The sequence below is a fragment of the Phalacrocorax carbo genome, chromosome 6, assembly GCF_963921805.1.
Source record: "Phalacrocorax carbo chromosome 6, bPhaCar2.1, whole genome shotgun sequence".
NCBI lineage: Eukaryota > Metazoa > Chordata > Aves > Suliformes > Phalacrocoracidae > Phalacrocorax > Phalacrocorax carbo.
In genome coordinates this window covers 50,093,155-50,117,658 of record NC_087518.1, presented here as the reverse complement: position 1 = coordinate 50,117,658, position 24,504 = coordinate 50,093,155, and the positions used below count along the sequence as shown (strand labels likewise).

Below are 24,504 nucleotides of genomic sequence, written 5' to 3'. Positions count from 1 at the left end.
GTAGCTGTGCCGGTAGACATCCATCAAGCAGGCTGACCTGTACACACAGAATATGCATTTTTCCCATATGCTGTACTGTTTGTGCACCAAAGAACTACTTAGCTGGCATGTCCGCACTAGGAACATTTCATAGTATACGATATCATTTCTGTGCAGGTAATGTGTTTCTCAAATATAGACTGTTGCTCCATGAAGTAGTTCACAGCATAGTGGTTGGTGGCAAAACATTAATAACTTCCTTGTAAAGAAAAAAAAAAAGACAAAAATAAGCTTTTATGTGACTTTGGCAATCTGTAGGTTTATTGCTTTCTTGTGTGTTTCTCTTGAGGTCTGTGGGACTCCAGAATACATCGCACCAGAAGTGATCCTGCGCCAAGGCTACGGGAAGCCCGTGGACTGGTGGGCCATGGGAGTTATCCTGTATGAGTTTCTAGTTGGCTGTGTTCCTTTCTTTGGGGACACACCTGAAGAGCTGTTCGGACAAGTGATCAGTGGTATGTTTCTGTTCTGGTTCTGAAGGGGTTTCAAAGTGTGCTGTGAAGTAGTAAGACCTTGAAAATAGTGAGGATCAACAGTTTAGTCAGGAAAGACTAGGTGTAAAATAATGGTTTGTAATTTTAAAATATTTATCTCTCTGTATCAAAGTAGCCTCCATCTGACTCCAGCTACTGGAAGTTGTTGAGTTGCTAGATAGTTCTGTTGTGCATGGCATGTGCATGGGAGTCATGCAAATCCTGTGGGATTGAGGAAAAATATTTGGGGATTTTTATGTTCTGTCTTTTGACTGAAATGATGGAGAATATGAAAGGAGCAGCTGCCAACTGGTCTAATCCAGTCTGATTTTGGTTATTGCTTCTGTAGGTGCAAACGTTAGTCAATTAGTAATTGTTGTATAAATTAAATAAAAAGGAAATTAAAGCAAGACACATTGAAACTGTTGTACTTAGTACCTTCATGTCTTGTGGCTTTTTAAACTTATCTCCTGCTTGGAGTTGGACAAATGATTGCTTTGTGTTCTCTCAGTGAATATGCCAGTGAAAACATTTCCTATTGGGAATGCTTTCTGAAACAGTGAATTTTTAACACATTTGGCAAATGTGCTTTGTAAAAAGCAAATTTCAGCAAAGAACTAAATATGATGCATTAAATTGTTACCTGTGAATTGTTCTCTCTATTCCAAGTATAACAAATGTGGAATGTGCAGGCACAAGATACAGCTGCAGTATTGTCAGTGTCATTGTTTATGGATTGTCATGGAAGTCCCATTTCATACTTTATTAATAGAGTTCATAATGCTTTTTTTCTCTGCAAGCACTGCTTGGATTGACAGCAGCTTTAGCTGACGCTGAATTTTATGCATTTTGGAAAATGTCAATGCTTGAATTACATTAAGTATGCAAGCTGCTGAATTCAAGGTACTTACGATTCTGGGGCAGAACTGAACAGTGCATTTTACAGTATAGGAATGTGAATGGTTATTTAAATTGGTTGTGAAGCTGGTAGAAAATGTCAAGTCTCTTTTTGTCCCCAGATGAAATTGCCTGGCCAGAAGGTGATGATGCACTGCCACCAGATGCCCAGGACCTAATTTCTAAGCTTCTCCGCCAAAATCCTCTGGAAAGAATGGGAACAGGTAGGAGCCTTGTGCATAGGAAAGTGCTAGCCAGGAGCAGGAAAAGAAGCTACCTTGCCAGTGATGCACACCCACCCATGTTGAAAAATGCTCATCTGGAGCTAGGAAACAGTTTATACCGGGTTCAATGAGTCCTGTGTGGTGAAGCTCTGAGAATTAGTGTAGACTGTACATGAGTCAGTCAGATATGACTGTCTTGTTTGGGAAACAAGAAAGGAGCGCTGTCAGCTTGGCAACATGACTTCTCAAATTTGTGCTGTTCCATTAAAGGCTTGAGGGTTGCGTCTCCATTTAAACAGTGTATAATCAGATTTCTTTGAAGTTCTTTTTGATTAGGGGCTTAATGCCTACATGGATGTGAACCCCTGTGTGTAATAAAATAAATGAAAACTCTCCCATTCCTAGAGGCCTGTACTGTAGAATTCTCCAAACATACAACAAAGTCTCTTTGGCAGAGGCAGAAGCAAATATCAATCTTTCTGTATTACAATGTCAGATTTAAAGTTTTACAAGTCAACACTTCTCATTTCCTGATAGTAAATAACCATAAATAATCTCTAGCTATGCTCTTGTTTTAAAATAATTTGTGCAACACTGCGGCTTCACGGCACAGGCTGTTTCATTGATTTGATTTATTTGATTTAATTTTGGATATTCACTTGGAAACTACACTTTAAGGATAAAATAAAAACTTATATATATATAACAATCCCAAACATGTATTCAGCAGACTTAACACACGTGCACACAAATGTGATGAATAGATCATGAATTAATAATGATATCAGATGGTTTTCACATGTTCTTCTTTACTTCAAATCCATGTACTTGAAAGATGTTGCTGTCACGGAAAAGATGTACAGTTTCTTGCCTTATAAAATGAGTTGATGATCTCTCATACCTGTAATGCTGAGACTGCTGTTCCACTTGGCATCTCATAGTGCCACTGGCACTCAGCAAACCTTTTATCTCTTTTCCTCTGCTATTCTCTTTTTTAAAAAGGCAGTAGCATCTTTTATGAATAGTAATTTCATTTGAAAAAAAAATGCATATACTAGTAGACAGATAATCCTTAGTTTTTCCTTCTGGATACCCAAGCTTCTGAGGTTAATAACAAAAGATACTAATTCAGGGAGATATGTAAGCCTCTGCCTTGTTTTAAGCACATAGATGGGTTTATCCGTGAGGGTGGAGCCATGCACATGCTAAGTACCTTTCTGAGTTTGCTCCCTTTATTTGGCTATCAAGATGGTATTTAGAGTTTGGAAATTTTAAATTAAGATGTTAATTAGTTCTTAATCTTGCAACTTGCTGTGGAATGTAACAGCAGATGCTGCCTTCCAGCCAGTTTAGTCATGTGTTCTCATTAAACAGAAGAAGAGGTGGGAAGGAAGAAATCTTGTTCAGATTTTATCCTGGATCACAACTTTGGTAAAAGGATAAATTGTTTCTCAGAATTCCTGGGAAATTCTCTTAGGCTCTTGATATTTTTAGGGTTTGTTTTTCTTGTTATGCAAATGCTGAAATAAATACTCTGCAATAAAAGATGCTTATTTCAGGTAGTGCCTTTGAAGTGAAACAGCATCGATTCTTTAAAGATTTGGACTGGAATGGATTACTTCGGCAGAAAGCTGAATTCATCCCACAGTTGGAATCTGAGGATGACACAAGCTATTTTGACAGTAAGACTAAAGATTCAGCCTAAATGGCATCATATTTTTTGTGCATATTTAATTTTTTGAAATTGTTAGAGATAAGTCATTGTTAGAAATTGGAAAAAACACTTGATGGAAACTGCTTTAAAAGTTTCTGTTGAATGCCAAGTAAGGTTTCTGCGAAAGCAAATGAATTTTAAATTAAAAAATGTTACTGCTGAAGTCAGTTGGCCTTTCACTGGTGCCTGTGGTTCTGCCAGCCATGGCTCTGCAGTGAGAGGTACTGCATTTGTTAAGCGGGGTTTATTACAGCACTTCCAAAGCATTTGGTGTATCCAACTTCCATGAGTTTTTGAGCAATATTATCTTTCCCTAGTGTCTGTTTTCAGCCAATGAATGTTTTTTTTAAAAAAAAAAAAACAAACCCCAAACCAAACCCAAACCTTGAAGACAAATATGTAGGGAAAATTCTTTAAAGATTTAAAGTAACTTAAATTATTTTCACTGTAAGTGTTTCACCTATTTTTAGTGTTGTTAACTCTAATGAGATATCAAGTGAAGTGCCTGTCTGGTGTGTATAACTGTCTGGGAACTGCTGTGGTATCAGTGCTATGTAAGATTCTTGGTATTTCCAGATAAGCAGCAGACAGAGTTGGTGCTCTTGGGAGAGAAGAGAGGAGCACCATGTGAGGGATGGAGAGGTCTCTGTCCCCAGAGCCTCTGCTCCTTAGCTTTTCTCATGTGACTTGGGGAGCTGAGCAGGGCTTGTCACTGGTCAGGGGGGTCTTTCCCTGACTCTAGCTGTAGCGCAGGATGATACTGGGCTACTTCAGTTTCCTGAGCTGTGGAAATTTCTGTCTTACTTCAATGGAATCTCTTCCATCCTTCTCGCAGGGCCGTAGGACTTGCTGACTCCATGTGAAGCACATTTTTGCTCTGCTCCTGCACTTTACTCAGGGTTAAGGGAGGGAGAGAGAGCAGCCTGCCTAAAGCAGAGATCCTATTAGATAATGCTCTCCGGGTTTGGGGAAGAGGATTTTAGGGTAGGGGTTGGATGGAGAGGTAGAATGGAGAGAGAGAGAGAGAGATTGAGAAATCTCCACATACTTGCTGCAGAGAGCAATTTGAGTCAAGCTGTGTAGAGGGGGCAGATGTGTGTTTTGCATATATTAAGGTTACAGTGGTACAACATAGATGTAGAAGCAGAGGTGGTGGTGTGTTCCCCCTGCTCACTGGACTTACAGGACATTGAACTTGAGCTCTGGTCACTGAATTGGGTCAGTGATTGGGAGAGGCTCAGCACAGCAGCCATGAGCGGATCCTGGTGGGTAAAAGCACCACGTTATGTCCAGTGGTGCAAATCACTGGGTCTGTCAAGTAGAAATGATGGCAAACTCCCCAGGTACCCAGGCATGCTCAGCAGGTTATTGGGGTGACTTTGATGTGAGTCCTTTATAAAGGCTGGAATTCTTACGTCAGGAAATATCTCACATAGACACTGATAAGAGTTGGCATTGGTGTTATAAACCCTAATGCAGAAAATTTCAGAATTTACAAAAGTAGCTTTCTGGCTGATGCAGTGCAACAAATTTGGCTCAGTATAGCTATCGGCTTTCTGTGGCCAAACTTATTAATGCCTGCCCAGCAAAATCCAATGTGGCTGGCTTAGAAATCCAGTGCTGCAAATCTCAAAGCACAGAATCTCTTTGGAGGCAGTTTAGATTTTTGCATTAAAAAAAAGCTTTGCATATTGGCTGCTTGCCCATTTTCTTTCACTAATTCTAATCCTTTTTCTAGTTGTAGGAGGGAGAAGAGAAAATACTTTTTTGGGGTAAATATTTTTATTTTTTAAAGACTACTTGTATGTATGCAGGATAGACTTTGTAAAATCATAAAGCTGTTTACTGGAAATTGGGACAGTGAATCATTTCCATGTTTCCTTCCATATGATTGTTTGCCTTAGGGAAGAAATATCCCTACCACAAGGGGTCTGCAGGATTAGACACCTGCAGAGTATCAGCTGCTTTTAGAATACAATATAGCTGATGATATAAGATTAGTTCAGTAGGAAGGAGGTATTCTTCACTGCTAATTGTACAGGATGAACAGAACTGGCTGGGTATGTTTCAGCATTAAGGAAAATACCCTGCGTGGCGTATGAACACTCACAGTTCTACTTGTCACAGTAAGTAGATAAGTAGGAATGCTTGAGGTGTGAGAGTTGTCAACACGTCCCGCACTGGTGAAATGTGCCATGTCTTCTTCACAGCCCGTTCAGAGCGGTACCAACACCTGGATTCAGAAGAAGAGGAGGATACTAATGATGATGATCACGTAGAAATTCGGCAGTTTTCCTCGTGCTCGCCGAGGTTCAGCAAGGTAGGAGCATGCTAGCTTATTGAAAGAAAAAACCCAGAGAGGAGCACAGTTTCATTGCTTCATATGGGGTAGATTTTAATCATGTAGATGATATGTGGGAGGCACATGGTGTTTAATATATGGTGAGGAAGGAAAAAACTGTACTTTTTTTTTTATTCTGTGATAGCTTGTGGCCTGTTAGGTGGTGAGTCCAAGAATAACTGGAGAACGAGATTTTGTATTTCTTAATGTTTCAGTAATATGCAGGCTACTGCAGAGGTCTCTCCTGCATCTGATAGAGTTTGGTGTTTTTACTCGTGACTTGGATGCTGGCATAGGGAGTGTCCAAAGCCTATTTGCTTTGAACAGTGTCATTTTGAAAGGGTCTTCCAGTAGGTGACAAGATGGTATTAGGATGAAAATTGATTCTGACATTTTGGCGTAATGGTCTAAAATCAAAGGGATACCATGCAGTAAGGGCACGGGTGAAGTTTACACCTCTACTGTTCAATGTCTCAAATACAGCCTGAGGAACAAAAGGCGACAGTTTCAACAAGAAGGATCTGGGTGTAAACTTTATCATGAGTTAGATGTGCCAAATTATGGAAGCAAAAAGGCAGTTACCATACTGGTCAAGGACGAATATTTTCTGCAAGGCAAATGAAGAAATCCTTTCCATCTGCTTAGCAGTAGGAAGGCCTTAGCTTGGGGTACCCTGTCCTGTTCTGGGACCAGTAAAAGAGAGTCAAGAGGAAAGCAACAAGAATGATCTGAGATCTACAAAACATAAAACCTAATGTGTTTCCAAATGCGTAACTGCTAGAAGGAAAAGATACATTGGTCTTCCTGTTCTACCCAGAACTGACATTAAATCGTGGGCACAAAGGAGATATAGGGTAGATGATAAGAAAAAGTTTCTGATATTGAGCAATAAATAAGCACTGTTATGGGTTGCCGGAGAATTTGTAGAATTTCTATCACTGGTGGCTTTTAAGAATAGGTTGGAGAAACATCTGCCAGTTGATTACAAGAAAGCTGGTTCTGCTTTGAGGTGGGGAAATGGACAGGAAACCCTGAAAAGGTCCCCCTCGGGCCATGCTTTCTGGATTGAGTATGCCTTCCTCAGGTCTGTGCAGGTCTCTTCATTCTTACTCAGGTGATCTGAAATAAAAAGCTGGGATTATGGGCATTACGAAGTAGTACAACTGTGCTGATAGCATGGATAAAACAGCATGTTTGGGGAGGGGCACAAGGGAGAAGAAATGCTGTTTTGAGGTCACCCCACTCTGTGAACAGTATTTCCCTCTTCCTGATAAGGTGGGAGTAGGAGTTTTACTTTAGGCCACTGAAAGATGTTTCAGTTTTTCATGACAGTTCTTCCAGATTTCAACTACTGAAGTCAGTTTTGAAGCACCAGTGTTTTCTTCTTTTCCTCAGCTGGGCTTCAGTGGCTTAAGTAACAGTTACCGTTAACTTGATGGAGTTGTTCCTGATTTGCATCACCAAAAGTATGCTTAAAATTGGACCTGAGGATTAGTTGGGGTTTTTGAAAGGTTCTCATGAGTACGTAAGGGTTTCTTCTTTCTGCCTTTTCTCACCATGAGTGTTATTCATCTCTTAGACTAAAGCTTTTCTTTAGGGTTCAGTGTTTTTGCCACAAAGAGAAAAAGTTCACTTTTAATGTATTTATTTTAAGACCTGGAAAATTATACAGCATTTGTAATGTGGGAGGCATAAAAGGCTCATTATATTTTGAAATTCTTGTCTGACAATTCAGCCATATGATTTATTAATAGTTATCTTGTTGATGCTCTGAATTTTTAATAACATTATTTTCATTAATCTCTTCTTATGTAAATTAGGTCCACAGTCAAGTGTAGTTTTAAAAGGATGGATTTTTTTTGCTTAATCATTTAATTATTTAAAGACGGCTGTAAAACCAAGAAAGGCACTTTCATTAAGCTGTCAGCATTCTAGTAGATTCCTTGAGGAGGGCAGGACTTTTTTGTTCTGAAATAAGCTTGGGGCAATGCTGATAGACTGATGATAATAAAATGGGGTCACGAGTGTGATGCCTATCACTGAATTGGATTTGTGTAGTAAGATTTCAAGATCCAGATGCCAACCTTCAAGACTTGTGGAGCCTGCTTTAGCAATATCTCAGATTTGAGAATTGTTAAGAACAAAAATCAAGTGATTTCAACAAGTCTTAGTATTTCTGTGGTGTGCTGGGCTGTTTTCAGAGGAGAGGTGGTGGGTGCTGTTGTAAAAAAGCATGTTTCATGTTTCCAAAGCTTGGTTTTTTCCCTTTCCTCCCTGCCACACTTTGAGCATGTCACATCTACACTCTGTTATCCAAAGAACACTACCAAGTTCATGCTTTCAGGGAATATCTTTCATTTTCAGAAGAGATTATGCCCCTTGATCAGAAAGGCTACAGAGATTTGTTTTCTCTGTACAGAAGGATCTTTTGCTATATGCAGGTGTACAGCAGCATGGAACGTCTTTCCATCCACGAAGAGAGAAAGACTCCACCACCAACTAAACGGAGTCTCAGTGAAGAAAAAGATGACCGGCTGGACAGCCTTGGGGGCTTGAAGAGTCGAGACCGCAGCTGGGTGATTGGGTCTCCTGAAATGTAAGTTCTGTAGAACTAAGCCTTTTGGTTTCTCATAGCAACTGAGAGAGACTGACCTGTGCCAAAACTTTCTGTGAACAGTGTTAGGTTGGGAATGCTTCATATGATGTATTTCCACAGGTGAAGCCTGAAGAGTGGAATAAATAGCTGAAAATAAATGTGTAGAAGTGATATAGTCCTTAAATATATCTAATTAAGTACTAACATCTCCTAAATTTGTAGCAAATACTTTAAATGAACTTAAAAGGATTCTAACCTTAAGTAAAGCTTTCATTTGTGGAAGGCTAGTTATGTTGGAGATGTACCAGCAGCAGTTTTTTCTTAACCATCAGTGAATCCAAAGTCTGGCGTTGCCAGACTTTTACCATGTGTCACAAATTAGAGAAACCATTAGGAAAGTCCAAAGTTTCTAAAGTTGAGAATATAAAAAAATCTTGTGTTCTAATGAAAATGTCCATAAAATATATGAATGCCCAGAATTTGGTTTTATTCCTTCCTTTCTCAGAAGCTTAACAATTGAATATATTGGGAATCTAGATTCGGGTGATGCCCCAAGCCTTTGCTGTTTTAAATCCTAATGATATAGCTTGGTCTCCTAACTTCACCTTAAATTGCCTTCAGATGTATGAGTTGGGTCTATGTGCTGCTCCCTTTAAAGTTCCTTATGCCCCTAACTCAACTGAGGAGCTCTGTCTTGTTTTCTCACTTAGATTGCGTAAGCGCTTATCTATGTCTGAATCCTCACACACGGAGAGCGACTCCAGCCCACCCTTGACGGTACGCCGACGCTGCTCAGGGCTTCTCGATATGCCCCGTTTTGCAATCTCCGCTGAGGATGAGGGAACCGTTCTCAAAAGGCCGCAGTCTGAGGGGATGCTCTTATCCACTGTGCAGTCACGGGAGGGGCTGCCGGTGCCCATTCCAGAACAGCCTGTAGAGCAAGAGCTGCAGCTGGAAGGTGATGCTGGACCCACCACCCCATCCACGGCTGTCAGCAGTGCCTCAGCACTGACAGGTATGTGCATTGGTGTGATGGTGTCGTGGTTCCCAAGAAAGCCATATTAGCTTGCAGACGTTAGTTCTGTAAAACCATGGATTTTGATGTCGAGTTCTATGAATATCTCATGCTAAATCGTTATTCTAGTATAGTTTTGTGGATGTGCTTGCCTTTAAAATGGCATTGGTAGTTTAATCTCTTCAAAATTATATGTAATATTTCGGTCCTTCCACTTCAAATTGATTAAGGTCTTCTCATGCTCGAGACCCGTATGATCTATGCCGACTTGTAACCACTGGGTGCCTACCTGAGGCAGCATTATTTTAAGCATTAGTCAGAGCAGATCACTACTGAATTGGGCTAGAGAATATGCGTGTCAGCCATACTAACACATCCCTGCCTCCTATGGTTTTATTTATCCAAAAAGTTTGGATTAGAGACTTGAAATTTGCTGGGGGAATGGGGTTTGTGTCAGAGACATGCTACTTGCTGTCTCAGCCAAATATCCTGAAATTTAGCCAAGTTGCAGGCTTAAAAAACGGCAGCCTAGGTTTAGCAGAAGGAATCTTCAAAATCAGTGTTTGACTTCTCAGGAGCTTTGTCCATCCTGGGGCCGTTCTCCAGCACTGGGCTGAGCAGGACCTTCCCTGTGATGGTGCCCTGGGCTGCTGCAGCACAGGGCTGGGCTCTGGGTGCTGGAGTGTCCCCAGTCCCTGCCCCTTTCAGGGCACCGGGAGGGCAGAGGGTGAAGCTGCCTGTTCCTGAGTACAGAGGAAGCCAGAGCTGGGAACTAGTGGGTAGTAAGGAGGGGGAAAAAAGGAAATTTGGCGCAATGGAAGAGAGCAGGGAAGCTGAATTGAAGGTTGGCAAGATAATATTTGAGAAGGTAGGCAACTTTAGGTGAAGAACTAGATTGTAGTGTTGAAGAACAAGGACTAACTGGGTAAGAAAATAAGAAACAAGTTGCAGGGGGAAACTGGGAGCAAGCAGGCAAAACAATTGTGGATGCATTGAGGATGGAAAGGAGAGGAAAGGGGTACTAAGCAAGGAGTCAGAGTGGCAGCAAGACTGGACAAGGATAAGATGAAGGGCACTGGGCAGATGTGATGGTGGATTGATAGCAGAAGATAGAAGTGCCTTAGAGGAAATTTACCTCCAGTCTAGAGTAAAGCCAAAAATTCCCACATCTCATTTTTCCTCTTCTGCAATGCAGTCTGTGAAATTTCCTCCAAAATTGTTCCATACCCCTATATGGCTCATCCTCCCAGAAGAGGCCCGGTGCTGCCATCAGATACTCCATTAACCTATGGGAAAAGGTGTAGGAGTGAAAGAAGTAAGCTACCACATATCTGGGTGCCATAGGTTGCCATAGTGAACCTTAGTTCCCCAATTTCATACTAAAAGCCTAGAAAAATGCTATTTAAAAAAATGCAAGAACACTTCCATTGCAAATGAAAATAGGCAAAAACGCAGCTTCCCTGGGCAGCCTGCTCCCCTGAGCCTAATGCATTAGAGCAGTCTTTAATCCAGCGCATGGGATTCAGGAATACCGTTGCTTCAGTGTCTCCAGCCTGCAAAGCTAAGTCAGAGGCGAGGGACTGCAGGGGAAGAATGTAATTCCTGTCACTCTCTTGGAGTGCTCCTCTAGGTCTATGCGAATGGCGCTTTGAATTTTTATTTTTGTGGTACTTCCTGCTTTACTTAGTATGCAGAGCAGTTGTGCCCACTTAAATAACAATGATCAATGTTTTGTTCTGTCCTCAATGTTCCAAATGTGGCCCTTAGGCTTTATTTATTGCACACTGCTTAAAATTTGCTTTTGAAGACAGAATGATTAATTTCCCTTGTGGACTTGCTGTGATGCTCACCACTTTCATTTCTGAGCACCTTGTAAATTCTAATTAATGTATTTTCACAGTGCCCCTTTAAGGTATCAGATGGGGAACTGAGGCACCAAGCTTCAATACAGCACTCCCAGCCCCCACCATCTGCTGTTGTTGCATGCCCAGTCCAATTTTCAAGATTACGTTGCATTTTATATATAATTATAGCAGGTTAAGTAATTCAAGACTGAATTGCAATGGTGCATAGAAGGGGAAAATTAGGGTTGTCTTTGCAATCCACATTTTTACTTTCCCTGATTTTAGTACCTTAGTATTCTCTATAAGTGGCTTTTTTATGGCAACTCCGGTAGAACCTGGTTCTTCAGTTACAGGCAGTTTTAACTTAAAGATTGACAGTTCTTGCTGGTTGTAAAAATGGAGCACTTTCCATAAACCTGTTTTCATCTGTGAACGATCCCATTGAAATGGCTTGCCTGCAGAATGGCACCGCAGCTTTAGGATTCATGTAACTGCTACTGAGCAATATGATTTCATTAGCGAGCTTTTCCAAGAGAACAGAAGCTGCTAATTTTCTGTATTCAGAATAACACCATTTCTGTAAATAAAAATTCAAGCCCTGGGGTTTCTTCTTAGGAAAATTTACTCTTGGACTACATGTAAACATTACTTTGATTTAATGTATTTTGCCTGTAGGGGAATAGACTGTTAGGAATTCCCTGTGGTTCTAATCTGTTTTAATTTAAACTGTAGCTGGGAGCACTGCAGATTTCTCTGATCCACGCGCTCGCACTAATAGCAATGAAGGCCCAGACCTTACCACTCCAAAAGCCATCAGCGATTTGGCAGTGCGGCGGGCACGACACAGGTTGCTCTCTGGGGAATCAGGGGAGAAACGTACCTCAAGACCTGTCAATAAAGTGATTAAATCAGCATCCGCTACTGCCTTGTCTCTCCTGATTCCCTCAGGTAAGAAATGCCTTGGGTGAGGCAGTCAGAATCTGCAAGCACTAAACAAAAGGTCTGCAGACAGATCCTTCCCCTTCACTCTCCTGGAATAATGCCCTCACTGGCAGGAGGGGGGAGATCTAACTTTTACAATTGGTTTAATATTTACTACTCAGCAGGATAATGAATGCTGCTTTGCAACAGACAGGAGCATGGTGTGTGTGGTCTGACTGCAGCTTCTGCAAATGGCAGCTGGGCCTTATTCTTTCCCTAGTTTTGTTTAAATTGGCTCCTAGCTGGTCTCTAGACAATGGTGCAGCAAGGAAGTATGTAGAGATGGAATGATTTTAACCCTCAAGGTACTATTTTTTGGGGGTCACATGCTAACTACGGCATTGTTTGGGAACCATATGTGTCTGGTGCATTCATGCATGGGGAGGTTTCAGTAACTCCAGATAACTTGGTTGAGATTGGATGTTCAAGAATTCAATAGTGTAACTAACTCACAAAGCAAGTTAACACTTAATAGCTTACCTTGTTGGCCTGGCTCTGTCTCCAAGCAGAGCCAGACCTTGACAATTCCTAATGCCAGGTGGTAACTTCTAGTGAACAGCCCAACCATTCCAAGCTATGACAGACAGGTTCAGCAGGATGCTCTTCCTACGAGGATTTTGTCCCTCTTTCCAGAGGATAAGTCCTTGCTGTGTTTCCAGGGCTGTACCTGTTCCTGCTTAGATGGGAGCAGGAAATTGCAGCTGGGCCACAAGTGCCAACTCAGCAGAACCTGCTGGCAGAGCAAAGCCTGCCTGCCTCTCTCAGCCAGGGAGCTGGAGGCAGGTATGCAACTGCTTCTTGGCACTATCATGGTAATGCATGTTACATTTCTTGCGGTTTGGGCGTTGATTGCTTTTCGAACTACAGACTCCCTCATGAAAATCTCTAAAATGTGTATTTAATCACCCAGCAAAGGTTCCTCCAGAGCTGCTCTCATCTGCCAGGTAAATACATGCTGGGTGATTCAGCAGGTGTTCCTTAATGGATTAGGGATTACCTTTTACAGCTGCATTTAATACTCCTGCTTTTGAGGTTTCTTTACTCGTGTTGACCAGCTTCACTTTAAAATGAGTGTTTTGTATTTGCTTTGTATTTTTAAAAGTGGATGTTGTTACACTAGCAAGCAGAGTCAGAGAGTTTAGCCAAAAGCCCAGTCCTTGGCTACTCGTTTGGGAAACGCACTCTGAAATACGCTTGTGATATTGTTTTTCAGTAGCAAAGTCCCTGCAGTAGCTAATCTTTTAGGGTTAAATATTTTTGCCCCTGTGAATTTAAAATGCTACCAAAACTACCTAGCTGCAGGTGTTGTCTGATTGCCTACTGATTTATTTTGTGTTAATACTAACTGATTTTGATTTATCTCAGCACCAACATGTATCTTGCACCAAGATGTATATACTATCTGATCTTTTGGAGGAGAATAATATATCGTAACCTTGAAATGGGGTGTTCCAGGATTGTGCCTAGAGAAAATGCTTATAATAGGTTGCAAATCCCTGAAAGAGAAGTAGTAAACACTGACCCAACCATAATCCTAGGCAAGCAGTGCTGCTGTGTTAAATACACCCCTTCAAATGTGCTTTTTGGAAACTGCTGATTTTTGTATTCCGAAGCATGAATTAGTTGAAGCTGCAGGCAAACCCAGCTCTGGTGAAGACCACTGAAGAGCATTGGGAGAGATGGTTTCCTAGCTGTTCTCTAACAAGAATTTTCTCTCTTTTGGAGATCTGGTTTCCTAATTTTTGCCCACCTTTGTGTTATCACTGTAGATCACCACACGTGTTCTCCATTGGCCAGTCCAATGTCACCTCATTCTCTATCCTCCAACCCATCTTCGAGGGACTCCTCACCCAGCCGCGACTTCTCTCCTGCTATTGCAAACCTGAAACCACCAATCATCATCCATCGGGCTGGAAAGAAATACGGTTTCACTCTCCGTGCCATTCGCGTCTATATGGGTGACAGTGATATCTACACTGTGCATCACATGGTCTGGGTATGTCTCTGCTTTTCTAAAAAGAGTACCCTTGGGGCCAGAAATGCATTTAGCCAGGGTTGTGGGATTTAGCTTTATAAATTGTATTTTGCCACCCTGTTTTCTTTTTCCTTATTCGGACCCAAAGTTATCTTTTGGGGGTGGAAGAAACCCTTTAAAAATAAATAAATAAATTAATTAATAACAGCGCTTTGGGTTTTACCTGTAGCAGTTTTCAAGCCCATTACAGAACCACAGCAACCTCTCTTTCCTTCTTTCTTCCCTGTTACATGAATCCACCTTCCTTCACCTGTAGCACATACTTTAAAGCATGTTTCTGTGTACATTCCCTCTTTCTCTTTATTGGGGTTGTTGCATGAGGGCTAGTCATAGCTAATTTATTCAGACCTGTGTTAGCGATTGTAGCCTGCTTCTGATCGGTTCAGTCTACTGGGGTTTTCCAGGCAGTCACTTGGAATTGATTACAAGCCTTAAAGCATCACTGCTGCTACACTGATTGCCTAGGGATTTAGCTCATGGCTTAGTTGTGTGCTATGCTAAAAGGTCTGGTTTCCATGTCTGTATCTCTTCCTTCCCATTATTTCTGGTACTTGACCTCTGTGTTCCTTTTTTGTTAGCCTATATGACTTCTAGGAATGAACCATTCCCCAAAGCAGTGTTGTTTGAATTGCGTAGTTAGGTAGAACGGAGTCAGGGTGAAGTGGTTCATTCTTCTCCTTGTATCTCTGTGTTCATTAGACAATTTGGACTTCATATGTTTTGGTCATTATTTAGCCCTCATTCTTACCTAGAAAAATAATCTGAAGCTGCATTTCTCCCTTGCTCCTCTCTGCTTTCCTTGAAAAATGCTCAGACCAAGTCACTGATTTGTAGTCTTTTCTGGCTGGAGGGAGAGTTGCAGTATTCTCAAGCATATCTGTCTCCTCACTGTGAAGGAAGCTTATCTTTCTGAACAGTGAGGGGGAAAGGCAGTGTGTTCATGGGGGAGAAGATCTGATGTTGGATAGGTTAATAAAGGATGGAAAGTGGAAAAAGAAACTGTTTGGGATGAGGTGCAATAAAGGCACCCTAAACACATGGCACAGAGTCTTTAAAAGTCTGTTGGCTGCCTTGGGTTCCAGCATGTACATGGAAGGTTGCTGGATTTGGGATGGCAAAGAAATGGAAAAAGATTGAATGCTTTGTCTGGAAATCAAGAGTATCTGGTTAACATTCCAAAGTGCTGAAAATTTTTCGAAATGTGGTAAGCTTTTTGCTTTGGGAGGAGCTGGTCTCTTGATCAACTTAACCATCCTGGCCGGCTGCCTTGGACTAGCAGAAGACTGGCAGGATGCTGGAGGAGGAGTGGAAGAGCACAGGTTTTTGTGCTTGGCTGTGCCAGTCAGTGGTTTCTTTTGCCCTTCTTTCAAGCAGCTGATGCTGGCTGCAGTGAGAGATGAGATGGATGGGCTTTGAGTCTGATCTGGCCAGCGATCTTGTATATTCCTCTCCTCAAATTAGTAATCCCCTTCTCGTTGCCAGCACGTGGAGGAAGGTGGTCCAGCGAACGAAGCAGGTCTGCGTGAAGGGGATCTGATAACCCATGTCAACGGGGAGCCAGTCCATGGATTGGTCCACACAGAAGTGGTGGAGCTGATTCTGAAGGTAGGGACTCAGCAATGTTGTATTTTGGAAAATATGAGCTAGCTTGTTTAAAATGCCGTAGGTATTTAATTGACATTGTCTGAAACACAAGTATGTCCACAGCACCTGGCCCTTGTTTTGTGAAAACTCATTGCTGCAGCTTGATCCCTACATCTCCAAAATTTCTGCATGTAATTTAAGCTGAACTCAGATATTTTGTGTGAGAAATAAGGACCTGTCAGATACATTTTTATCAGCAGTAGAGACAAGGGTTAGTAAGATTTTAAGTATACCTTTCCTCAGACATCACTTTAAGAAACAAATACCTTAAAAATTTTCCAAATTACTTTTATTTTTTGCCTTTAGGCTCTGCTAATGTTATTAGCTCTTAATACTGCTTTCTCAAGGATTATTCCTAGTGATATTTAAAAGCAGCTTTGTAATGGTTGGTCTTAAAATTATCCAGTTAAATGACTTGCGTTTTGATACCTCCTCTGAGCTGAATCCATTTACGGAAATAAAAACCAAAGTTTTGGACTGTTCCAAGAGACAGAAATCTTTGGGACTGCAAATAGAGGAGCAATCGGGATTTTTTTTTTTTTTTGAAGGTGAGAGAGACAAGCCAAGCTCTGTCTTGCAGATTCATCGTGATAGATGCCCGATACTCTCACATCTGCCATCAGTCAGAGCACTGGGAATAGGATTGATGACAGAATCTCACTTTGTTCAAGTTTCCAAGTATTTCAAGTATTAAACTGAGGCAGTTGGGATCTCAATGGGAGACGTCAGATGCTGTGTTCTATCTGCTCTGGGAAGCTTCACCTACCAGCTGGGGTCTGAGCTAATAATTTATGAAAGTCTGAGTAAAGAGGGCACTCTCTCAGCAATTCCTTAATAAATGATAGGTGGAAATGCGAAGGGGGAAATGGAGTTTGACAAAGGATTACGAAATGGCAGGCAGTAATAAACTAGCAGCCTACCTGCCTAGCCTGCAGATCTGCTTCAAATAGCCACGTTTAAAGCCAATGTCTCTGTGTCTTGTTTCTGACAGAGTGGAAATAAAGTGTCCATCTCCACCACACCATTTGAGAACACATCCATCAAAGTTGGTCCAGCTCGAAAAGCCAGCTACAAATCCAAGATGGCTCGTAGGAACAAGAAGAGCAAAACTAAGGATGGTCAGGAAAGGTTTGTTTTGATGTTTCTCTGTGAAAAGTATATGGTAACCAAGATAATGTAAGAGACATCTTGTCAAATCAATTTGCAGATAATGTATATGAGCAGGTAAGTCCTTTAGTTCTTCTTTCTTTTTGTTTTCTTTTTCTCTTTAACTGTGCCATAAAATTGACTGAAATATGCCAATAAAGGTAAATAAATCATTTGGGCTTGTAAACAATTTTTGATGCTCTTCCACAGTAAGAAGAAGAGTTCTTTGTTGAGGAAGATCACTAAACAAGCATCACTACTTCACACCAGCCGGAGTTTATCTTCACTAAACCGCTCTCTGTCTTCTGGAGAAAGTGTGCCTGGCTCTCCAACTCACAACCTGTCTCCTCGGTCTCCAACACAGAGTTACAGATCCACTCCTGAGTCTGTACACTCAGGTAAAAAAAGAAACTAAACAAAGAACCCACAAAAATCCATACAAACAGAAAAAAACTTGGAAAAGATTGTTGCGTATTGATCAATTTTTAAAGTAAAATACACAGCAGCAGGTAGTAGGTCCATTTGTGAAGTAAAATGACAGCTGTGATGTCGATTACCTTAAGGATGGATGTATTCTCATTCATTGGTTCATTTAAAAATGAAAATCCATACGTCCTTTTAAGAATGCATTTCCTATACTGCAGCATCCTTTCACTATGCCGCAAATGCATATCGTAAGTTGCAATGTTTTTGTAGCAGTTTGACACATTTTCTGTATTAGTTCAGAGAAAAGGAATCAAAACTGTGGCAAAGTAATATTTGAAAATTGAATCAGCTGATGAAATAGATTCACATCTTGAGAATAGCATTGAAACACATGGGTTATCTGCTTGGAGGCTTTTTCAGAAAAAAACGTTCTGATAGCAGTGTGTTTCTTACTATATTCTGGTGTTGTGTGACAACAATGTGAATTTTCCACCAGAAGCCATGCAATATTACCTTGTAATATTACTGCAGTGCTTTGTGGTAACATGGCATTTTGTCTTGACTTCGCATGTCTTATTTTCAATAACTTGTTTTAATGGGCAAATATATATTAATCCTCTTAGTCTTTTTATATTTTTTTTTCTCTTTTAAGTTGGCGGCAATTCTTCCCAGAGCAGCTCTCCCAGTTCCAGTGTTCCCAATTCTCCAGCCAGCTCTGGACACATTAGACCCAGCTCTCTGCATGGACTAGCACCAAAGCTTCAAAGGCAGTACAGATCTCCAAGGCGTAAATCTGCCGGAAACATCCCTCTGTCACCACTAGCTCACACTCCGTCACCAACCCCACAGTCCACATCACCACAGCGCTCCCCATCTCCTTTACCAGGACACTCAGTGGGCAGCTCCAGTATTATTCAGTCTTTTCCAGTAAAACTACACTCCTCTCCACCGCTGGTGAGACAAATTTCTCGCCCAAAAAGTGCTGAGCCCCCTAGGTCTCCTTTGCTAAAGAGAGTGCAGTCAGCTGAGAAACTGGCCGCCTCCCTGTCCTCTTCTGAGAAGAAGCTGGCTTCCTCACGTAAGCATAGCTTGGATATCTCTCACTCTGAATTCAAGAAGGAGATGCTACAGAGGGATCCTAGTCTCCAGAGCTTACAAGAATCTGCAAATGAAACAACAGGTGGCAAACTTGGGCTAGCGGAAAAAGGGATGTTGCAGAAGCCTGGTTCACGGAAGTTGGGTGCTATCCGACAGGACAGGGTGGAGAGGAGGGAGTCTCTGCAAAAGCAAGAGGCCATCAGAGAAGTCGATTCTTCTGAAGATGAAACGGATGATGGGTCAGAAGATAGTCAGGATGGAAGAAGGCTAGACAAGCCCCGTGACAATGGAGACCAAGGTTCAGATTCTTTTAATGAGGATAATAAGTTTTCATCTAAATTGGAAAGCAAGGATAGTATTGAAGATGATGCCTTTCTACCTGAAGATCCAAAAGGTACAGAAGATTCGCAGAAGGGAAATAATCAACAAGCCAAGCCTGTTTCAGGGCCACTGCAAATCGGTGTGCACCCTTCCCCATCAGAGGTCCTCCCAAGAACTTCTCCAGAAAAATTAGCTAATTCAGAAGAGCCATTCCTAAGATCAGAAACAACTGCAAAGGATCATAAATTACCAGAAAACAAAACTTTTGAGTGTTTTGGTCCAAAAGACAAGTCTTCTGAAGCAATCAAAGACCTAGGGAGAACTACAAGTCTTCAAAAACCAATAGATTGTGCAGACCATATACAGTGCCCATCTATCAAACTCCTGGAACTTGAAGAAGGTGACTCTTCAGTGGCCTCATGTGGTAAGCTTGACCTGAAAGACCCTCTGCTAAAAGAAAGCAGTCAGAAAAAACAGGATTCCAAACCTCTCTTGGCACTTTCTTCGTGGTGCACGACAAGCATGAGCACTCCTCTCTCGGTAAGCCCCGTGGATCGCAGCGAGAGGGATCACAAGGAGACGCTTCAGCCTGCAGAACAGCACAGCACCTCATTTCTGTCTCCTGGAAGTGCAAGTGAAATGTCCCAAAAAAGTCCTAGTACTGAAAAGCACCTCAGCGTGCCCCAGGCTGAGGGTGCTTCAACTGCCAGCAAAATGAGCCCAGCAGGTCCTGTATCCTCCACGCTCCTCGTACCTGGCGCTATCGAAAGAGCTCTCTCAGTGTCTCAGTTAGTGCCGCTAGCTCAGAGCGTGTTAGGCCCTCTGAAGCTCAGTATGTGCGGTTCCGGAGAGGTGGAAAAGAGAAAGGATTTCCCCCATTTGGGTACCTCCTGTAAAGAAGAGAGAGATTTGAAACAAAAAAGGCAGGAAACTTCACAAGCAGGAGCGTGTCAAGAGAAAGCCAAACTATGTAGCACAGACGCCCTGACCACAAGGAGCGGATCCTGCACAGAGTCGTTAAACTCGGCAAAGCCCTGGGAGGTGACGTGTCCCGTAGTGGCAAAAAAGGAGGCAGCTTTTTGCAGTGCTAAAGCATCTGAAGTGCTGGGGGGTAGCTGCAAAATCACTCCATCGAAAGAGCTGTCTCATGCTCTTGGACAAGCAGCTCTGAGAGTCTCTCCCCTGCCAGATGGCAGCACGAGGCCCTGTAAAGAAGGGACTCTCATGCAAGCAAAAAGCAAAGAGGTTGGAAATCAGTTAAAAATACAAGACTTTCCCCTGTCACATGATGGTGCTGTAAAGAAAACATAGCAGCATCCCTGGTACATGTGGACTGGAGCATTCTACATCCAAAATAGAGACTGCATGTTTGAATTTTGTAATATACACTAATATAAAATAGAACTTGTGTACATCTATTTTTGGGAGGGTTTTTTTCATACTGTTTTTTGTGTTTTTTCATCCTTGCTATTCTATTTTTGTACACAGTAATGCTTGCTGTTTGAGGTGTCTTTAGAACAGGGTATCTTTAAAGCAGGGCTTAAAAAGCAGTTTGTTGATTTTATTTTTTTTTTTCCCCTTCCAGACCTTTTATTTTGCCTGAGTTTAGGGCCTGTTGTGCTCTTCCCTCTAATCCTGCCTTTACTTGAGATCCCAAAAATTCTGAGTACAAAAAAGGCAGCTTACTTTTAAATTTCTGCTTTTCAACCTTCTCTTTGAAATGCCATTGAAATTCACAAATTTCAAGTTTTTTCTTTGAATTTACAATCTGATGTCCTTAAACGGGAGAAGAAACTGCTCTCTTGTCTGCAAGTTATCCTGAAACTACAAAGCCTCTTTAGTGCAAGTAAACCCTCTTTGTCACCATGTGTGTTCACAGTCCTGCACGTGTCCTTAGAGGATACAGAGGCAAGGGACTTGGCTGAGGGGTCGGACAGAGAGAGATCCCTGTCTTCACTTTAAACCAAGTAAAAGTATTTTTCAATGGAATTACCAGAAAGAAAAATCTCCAATCCGTAAGCTGTTTTTTTTGGGACTGTTTTTACTTATCCTTTATGGGACAATGGCAACTTTTCCCTCTGTTTTCAAAATTTTAGTGGTATATTATCATCCTTTCTCTGGCTTCATTTTATAACTTGCCCTGCCTCAGAATAAATGACCCCAGGGAAGGGGTGCCTTGTAGGCTGATTTTAAAGTAGAGAAATTTGTAGTTGCGTGTTCTCCACTATGTCTCGGGCAGTTATCTCAATGATAAATGACCTTTGGAGACTTCCTTCTCTCGGTGAGTCTAAACAGGTAGGGATTTTAAGGTGTTCCTTAACATTTCTGAATTGGGGCTTGGGAAACTTGCTGAGTTTTCTGAATCTGCCCGTTTTAAAAACAAAAAAACCCATGAAGAGTTCTGACTCCTTGAGTTCTGTGGACAAGCTGCAAGCAGACTTCAAGACACGTGATATTTTAAGATTTCAGCTTTGATAGCTAGATCATTTCCACTGCTGAGGTCACTTTCCATTTAAAAATTACTCTTTGCTCTTAGGTTTAGACATTGCCTTGCTTTAAGTGTGACCGACTCTGGATAACAGTGCTCTTTGCTGAGGATTAGATCAATAATAATACACCAATAAATGTGTCGAGTGGTGATACCTGTAGCACTGTAAGCCATTTCTTCTTCCATTTAAAGGTTCCTCTCAATGAACACTCCCGTCATTTGTCCCAGATTGTGCTCAGCTTTTATTCTGGTCTTGTCTGAGTGTATCTCCCTGCGGATCACCCGCAAGGTCTAGTCTCCTGCTCACCGGCTTACTCTGTTAGAAGCAGAATGACTGTGCAACAGTATTTCAAGCTAAAACCTGCCTCTGTTGGTCTGATTTCGTTATACTGCTGCTTTCTTAATTGTCTTGGCTTTTTCTGAACTTGAAGTTTTGATTTGCTTCCCCTAAATGCAAATGTGTTTTTATATAGGAATATATTTTCTCCATCTCTTTCAACTTGAGTTCAGCTCAATCCATAAATCACAAACATCTCTGGAATCTCACCCTGCTTCTGTCTGTATAACCATTCTTTCCCCCCATTGCATACTTGATTTTGGCTGCTTGGATTTAATTTCTGGACCAAGTCTTGGGTTGGTTTGAGCTTTTTTTTGTTAACATGTTTAAATGAGTGTTTACTCCGTGTGTCTGTGTGAACATGTATGGTGTTGTTAATACACTAACCAAAGCTCCCAGATAACACGTTAATAAATCTTGCTGTGACGGTATTGAGAGCAGAGCCTGCTGTGCTGTCTCCTTGCTCTTTTTCCTGGAATTCATAGGCTACTCACATACATTCGGTTTGCAATTATAAACGGCAATATTTCCACTGCCGTGTCAGGGTCCTGGGCATCTCCAGCCTCTCAAAGCACTCTTGCTGATGAGCATCATTCTGTGCTGATTTGGAGCAATAGCAAGTAAGGAACTGACTTGGCAGGATCTGGTATTTACCTGGCTGTTTTTCTCCCTGATGGGTTGATCTACAAAAAAATTGCTGAGAAACAAGGTCTGACTGGCAGTACAGTGTATGATAAAATGGGCAGGAATAGTGAAAATTTGATTTAGCATCCTGAGTCTGTGGTAATTACAAAGACAAGCCTCAAGCTTATCTCCTGAGAGCGCCTAACCTTGATGAGATGGAAGTCTGTATCAATTAAGTAGTGAGCCCAGAGTCGTGCGAGAACGTGGTCTGACCTGGCTGCTCCCTGGGTGGGAGGTCCCTGTTTCCTTCTCCTTGTGGTGACACAGCTGCTTCTATGGGTGCGCTCCTGGGGCATCCACGAAGGGCTCTGCGTTTAAAAAACCTAAGGGGAAAACCAACCACTGCTCTTCAGAGAGAGGCTGGCTAACCTGGCTCATCCTGGGCAGCGTGGGATGGGAGCCTCTGGAGGTACCAGCTGTATTAGCTGCTGACTCCCTCCCGTTGCAGCTGGTGGTTCCAGCGCTGAATTGCAGAGTTGTCTTTTCTTACGCCTAAAGAGAGGAGTGAAAAAACTTGCTATGTCACAGCTTTTGCTGCTTTTGCCTGAAATGGCCAAAGAGGTGAGGTATGTGTTTCGTTGCCTCTTTTGTAGCTGCGGTACAGAAAGTGATCAGTGCAATTTAAAAAAAACGTTGGGTTTTCTGAAAGCCAAAGCCAAACAGCGTTACCAGGAAAGCATCCTAGTGCTTCCCTGTATCCCCTGCTCTTGGTTAGTCCTGCAGTCTCCCTCAGTGTGCCAGGTGCCCCATCGTCCCAGTTCCACCTTCTGTCAAATTTGTATGGTGCACCTTAGCAAAAAGTTTGGGCAAAAGACGACTTCTATAAAATTTTCATAATAAACCAGGTAGATACACCAAGACATATTCCTTGCTCTGCTAAGAATTGCTTAAATACTGTCTCAAATAAGCTTGCAAAATGTGTCGGGGGAGGAATGAGAAGTTGGAAGAGCTGTGTGTGAAGAGCAAGAGCGTGTTCCCCAGTGCAGGATCGGACCCACGGTACCCAAGGGAAGCACTCAGCAAGCCAAGAACTTGGCCTCCGTAGGTAACCTGGAGTCAGGCAGGCGGGAGGTAGAAGTTGCGTGCGTGTGGTGTGTGTTTGGTGAATGAGGTGTGCATACAACCATCGAGATGCGCTGCTTTCCTGCTTCCTTTCCCTGTTTCCTTCCGTCGGCTTGGATGTGTCTCCCGCTCCTCATCCGTGTTGGGATGATGGCATCAAAGTTGGTCCCAGCCTCTGCAGCCTCTCTCTGCTCCTGCATCCAGCCGGCGCATTCCTGCCCCGTGCCTCATTTCAGTGTTGTTTTTCCCTTTGTCTCTTACTGTTGCAAACTAAGAGAAATGGATGATATTTATTGTAAATATTAGACTTTAGCATTGTAACGGCCACTCCTGGGTCTGAATGTCAGAGGCCTTTGGCTGCTAATATACTAAAGAGCGCTTGCTGGGGAAGGGGTAGGAGTGACCAGTGGCTTTGGTTGGCACACTTGCATTAAGGTGTGATTTGGAGTATTTTAATTCTTGTTTTTCTTCCGAAGAGGGGAGGATAAAGTCTTTCTCTGGTTTTCTCTTACTGGATGTGAAGGATAATTCTGTACTTCTAGTAGAAGATTTGACAGAAGTGTGTGTTTACGTTGTGTTCAATAACCATATCCAGGTGGCTGTGAGAGCACCTCCTGAGCTGGGCTCTGCCAAGCTGTGTCACTCAGCACTTAGCTAGATAAGAGAAAGTGTGGATTTCTGTGTTTTTAGAAACTTGAACAATTGCCACATAATAGCGGTGCAATAATTTTTATTCATCTTGTACCTGCATGTCGATGTTCAAATCCTCCTCCAAAATAAATACCTTTTTTTTTTTTTTTTTTTTTACATAAATTCAAACTCGTGTATGTTTCTTGTTTGGTCTCCCCTTGCTCTCCTGCAGCACTGGGGGTGGCTGTGCGTCAGCCACCAGCGGCTTGGCGGGGCAGAAAGTAGCCTGCAGAGTGGGCGTTGGAGGTATTGGGGTAAATCTGGGAGGCTGCTTGGGATTTTCTGCTCCTCGGGGCAGACATGTGGGTAAGCCAAAGCTTTGCACTCTGAAACTCAAGCCGAGAATTTACCATCCTCCACTGAGAGTCCCTTAAGTATATAGTGTCCTGTGTCCCTGCTAATGCAGGGTCCTAACGGTCAGTCCTTACTACAGGGGTAGAAACATACAG

The 24,504-nt window shown here is 42.2% G+C and overlaps 1 protein-coding gene across 10 annotated transcripts in view; it reads left to right on the top strand.

Annotated features, from left to right (window-relative positions):
• Positions 1-24,167, top strand: part of MAST2 (microtubule associated serine/threonine kinase 2) — a 199,728-nt gene extending 175,561 nt beyond the window's left edge. For 9 of the 10 annotated variants that reach the window (XM_064455190.1, XM_064455188.1, XM_064455187.1 and 6 more), the window contains 12 exons: positions 329-494; positions 1,532-1,633; positions 3,193-3,315; positions 5,558-5,667; positions 8,130-8,284; positions 8,995-9,299; positions 11,876-12,091; positions 13,894-14,120; positions 15,642-15,764; positions 16,795-16,931; positions 17,160-17,347; positions 18,028-24,167. In XM_064455190.1, coding sequence (XP_064311260.1) covers positions 329-494; positions 1,532-1,633; positions 3,193-3,315; positions 5,558-5,667; positions 8,130-8,284; positions 8,995-9,299; positions 11,876-12,091; positions 13,894-14,120; positions 15,642-15,764; positions 16,795-16,931; positions 17,160-17,347; positions 18,028-20,105 — 3,930 coding nt within the window. In that variant the 3' untranslated portion in view covers positions 20,106-24,167. The remainder of the gene's footprint in view (positions 1-328; positions 495-1,531; positions 1,634-3,192; positions 3,316-5,557; positions 5,668-8,129; positions 8,285-8,994; positions 9,300-11,875; positions 12,092-13,893; positions 14,121-15,641; positions 15,765-16,794; positions 16,932-17,159; positions 17,348-18,027) is intronic. The other variant, XM_064455191.1, reaches the window with a different exon arrangement.
• Positions 24,168-24,504: the final 337 nt, after the last annotated feature.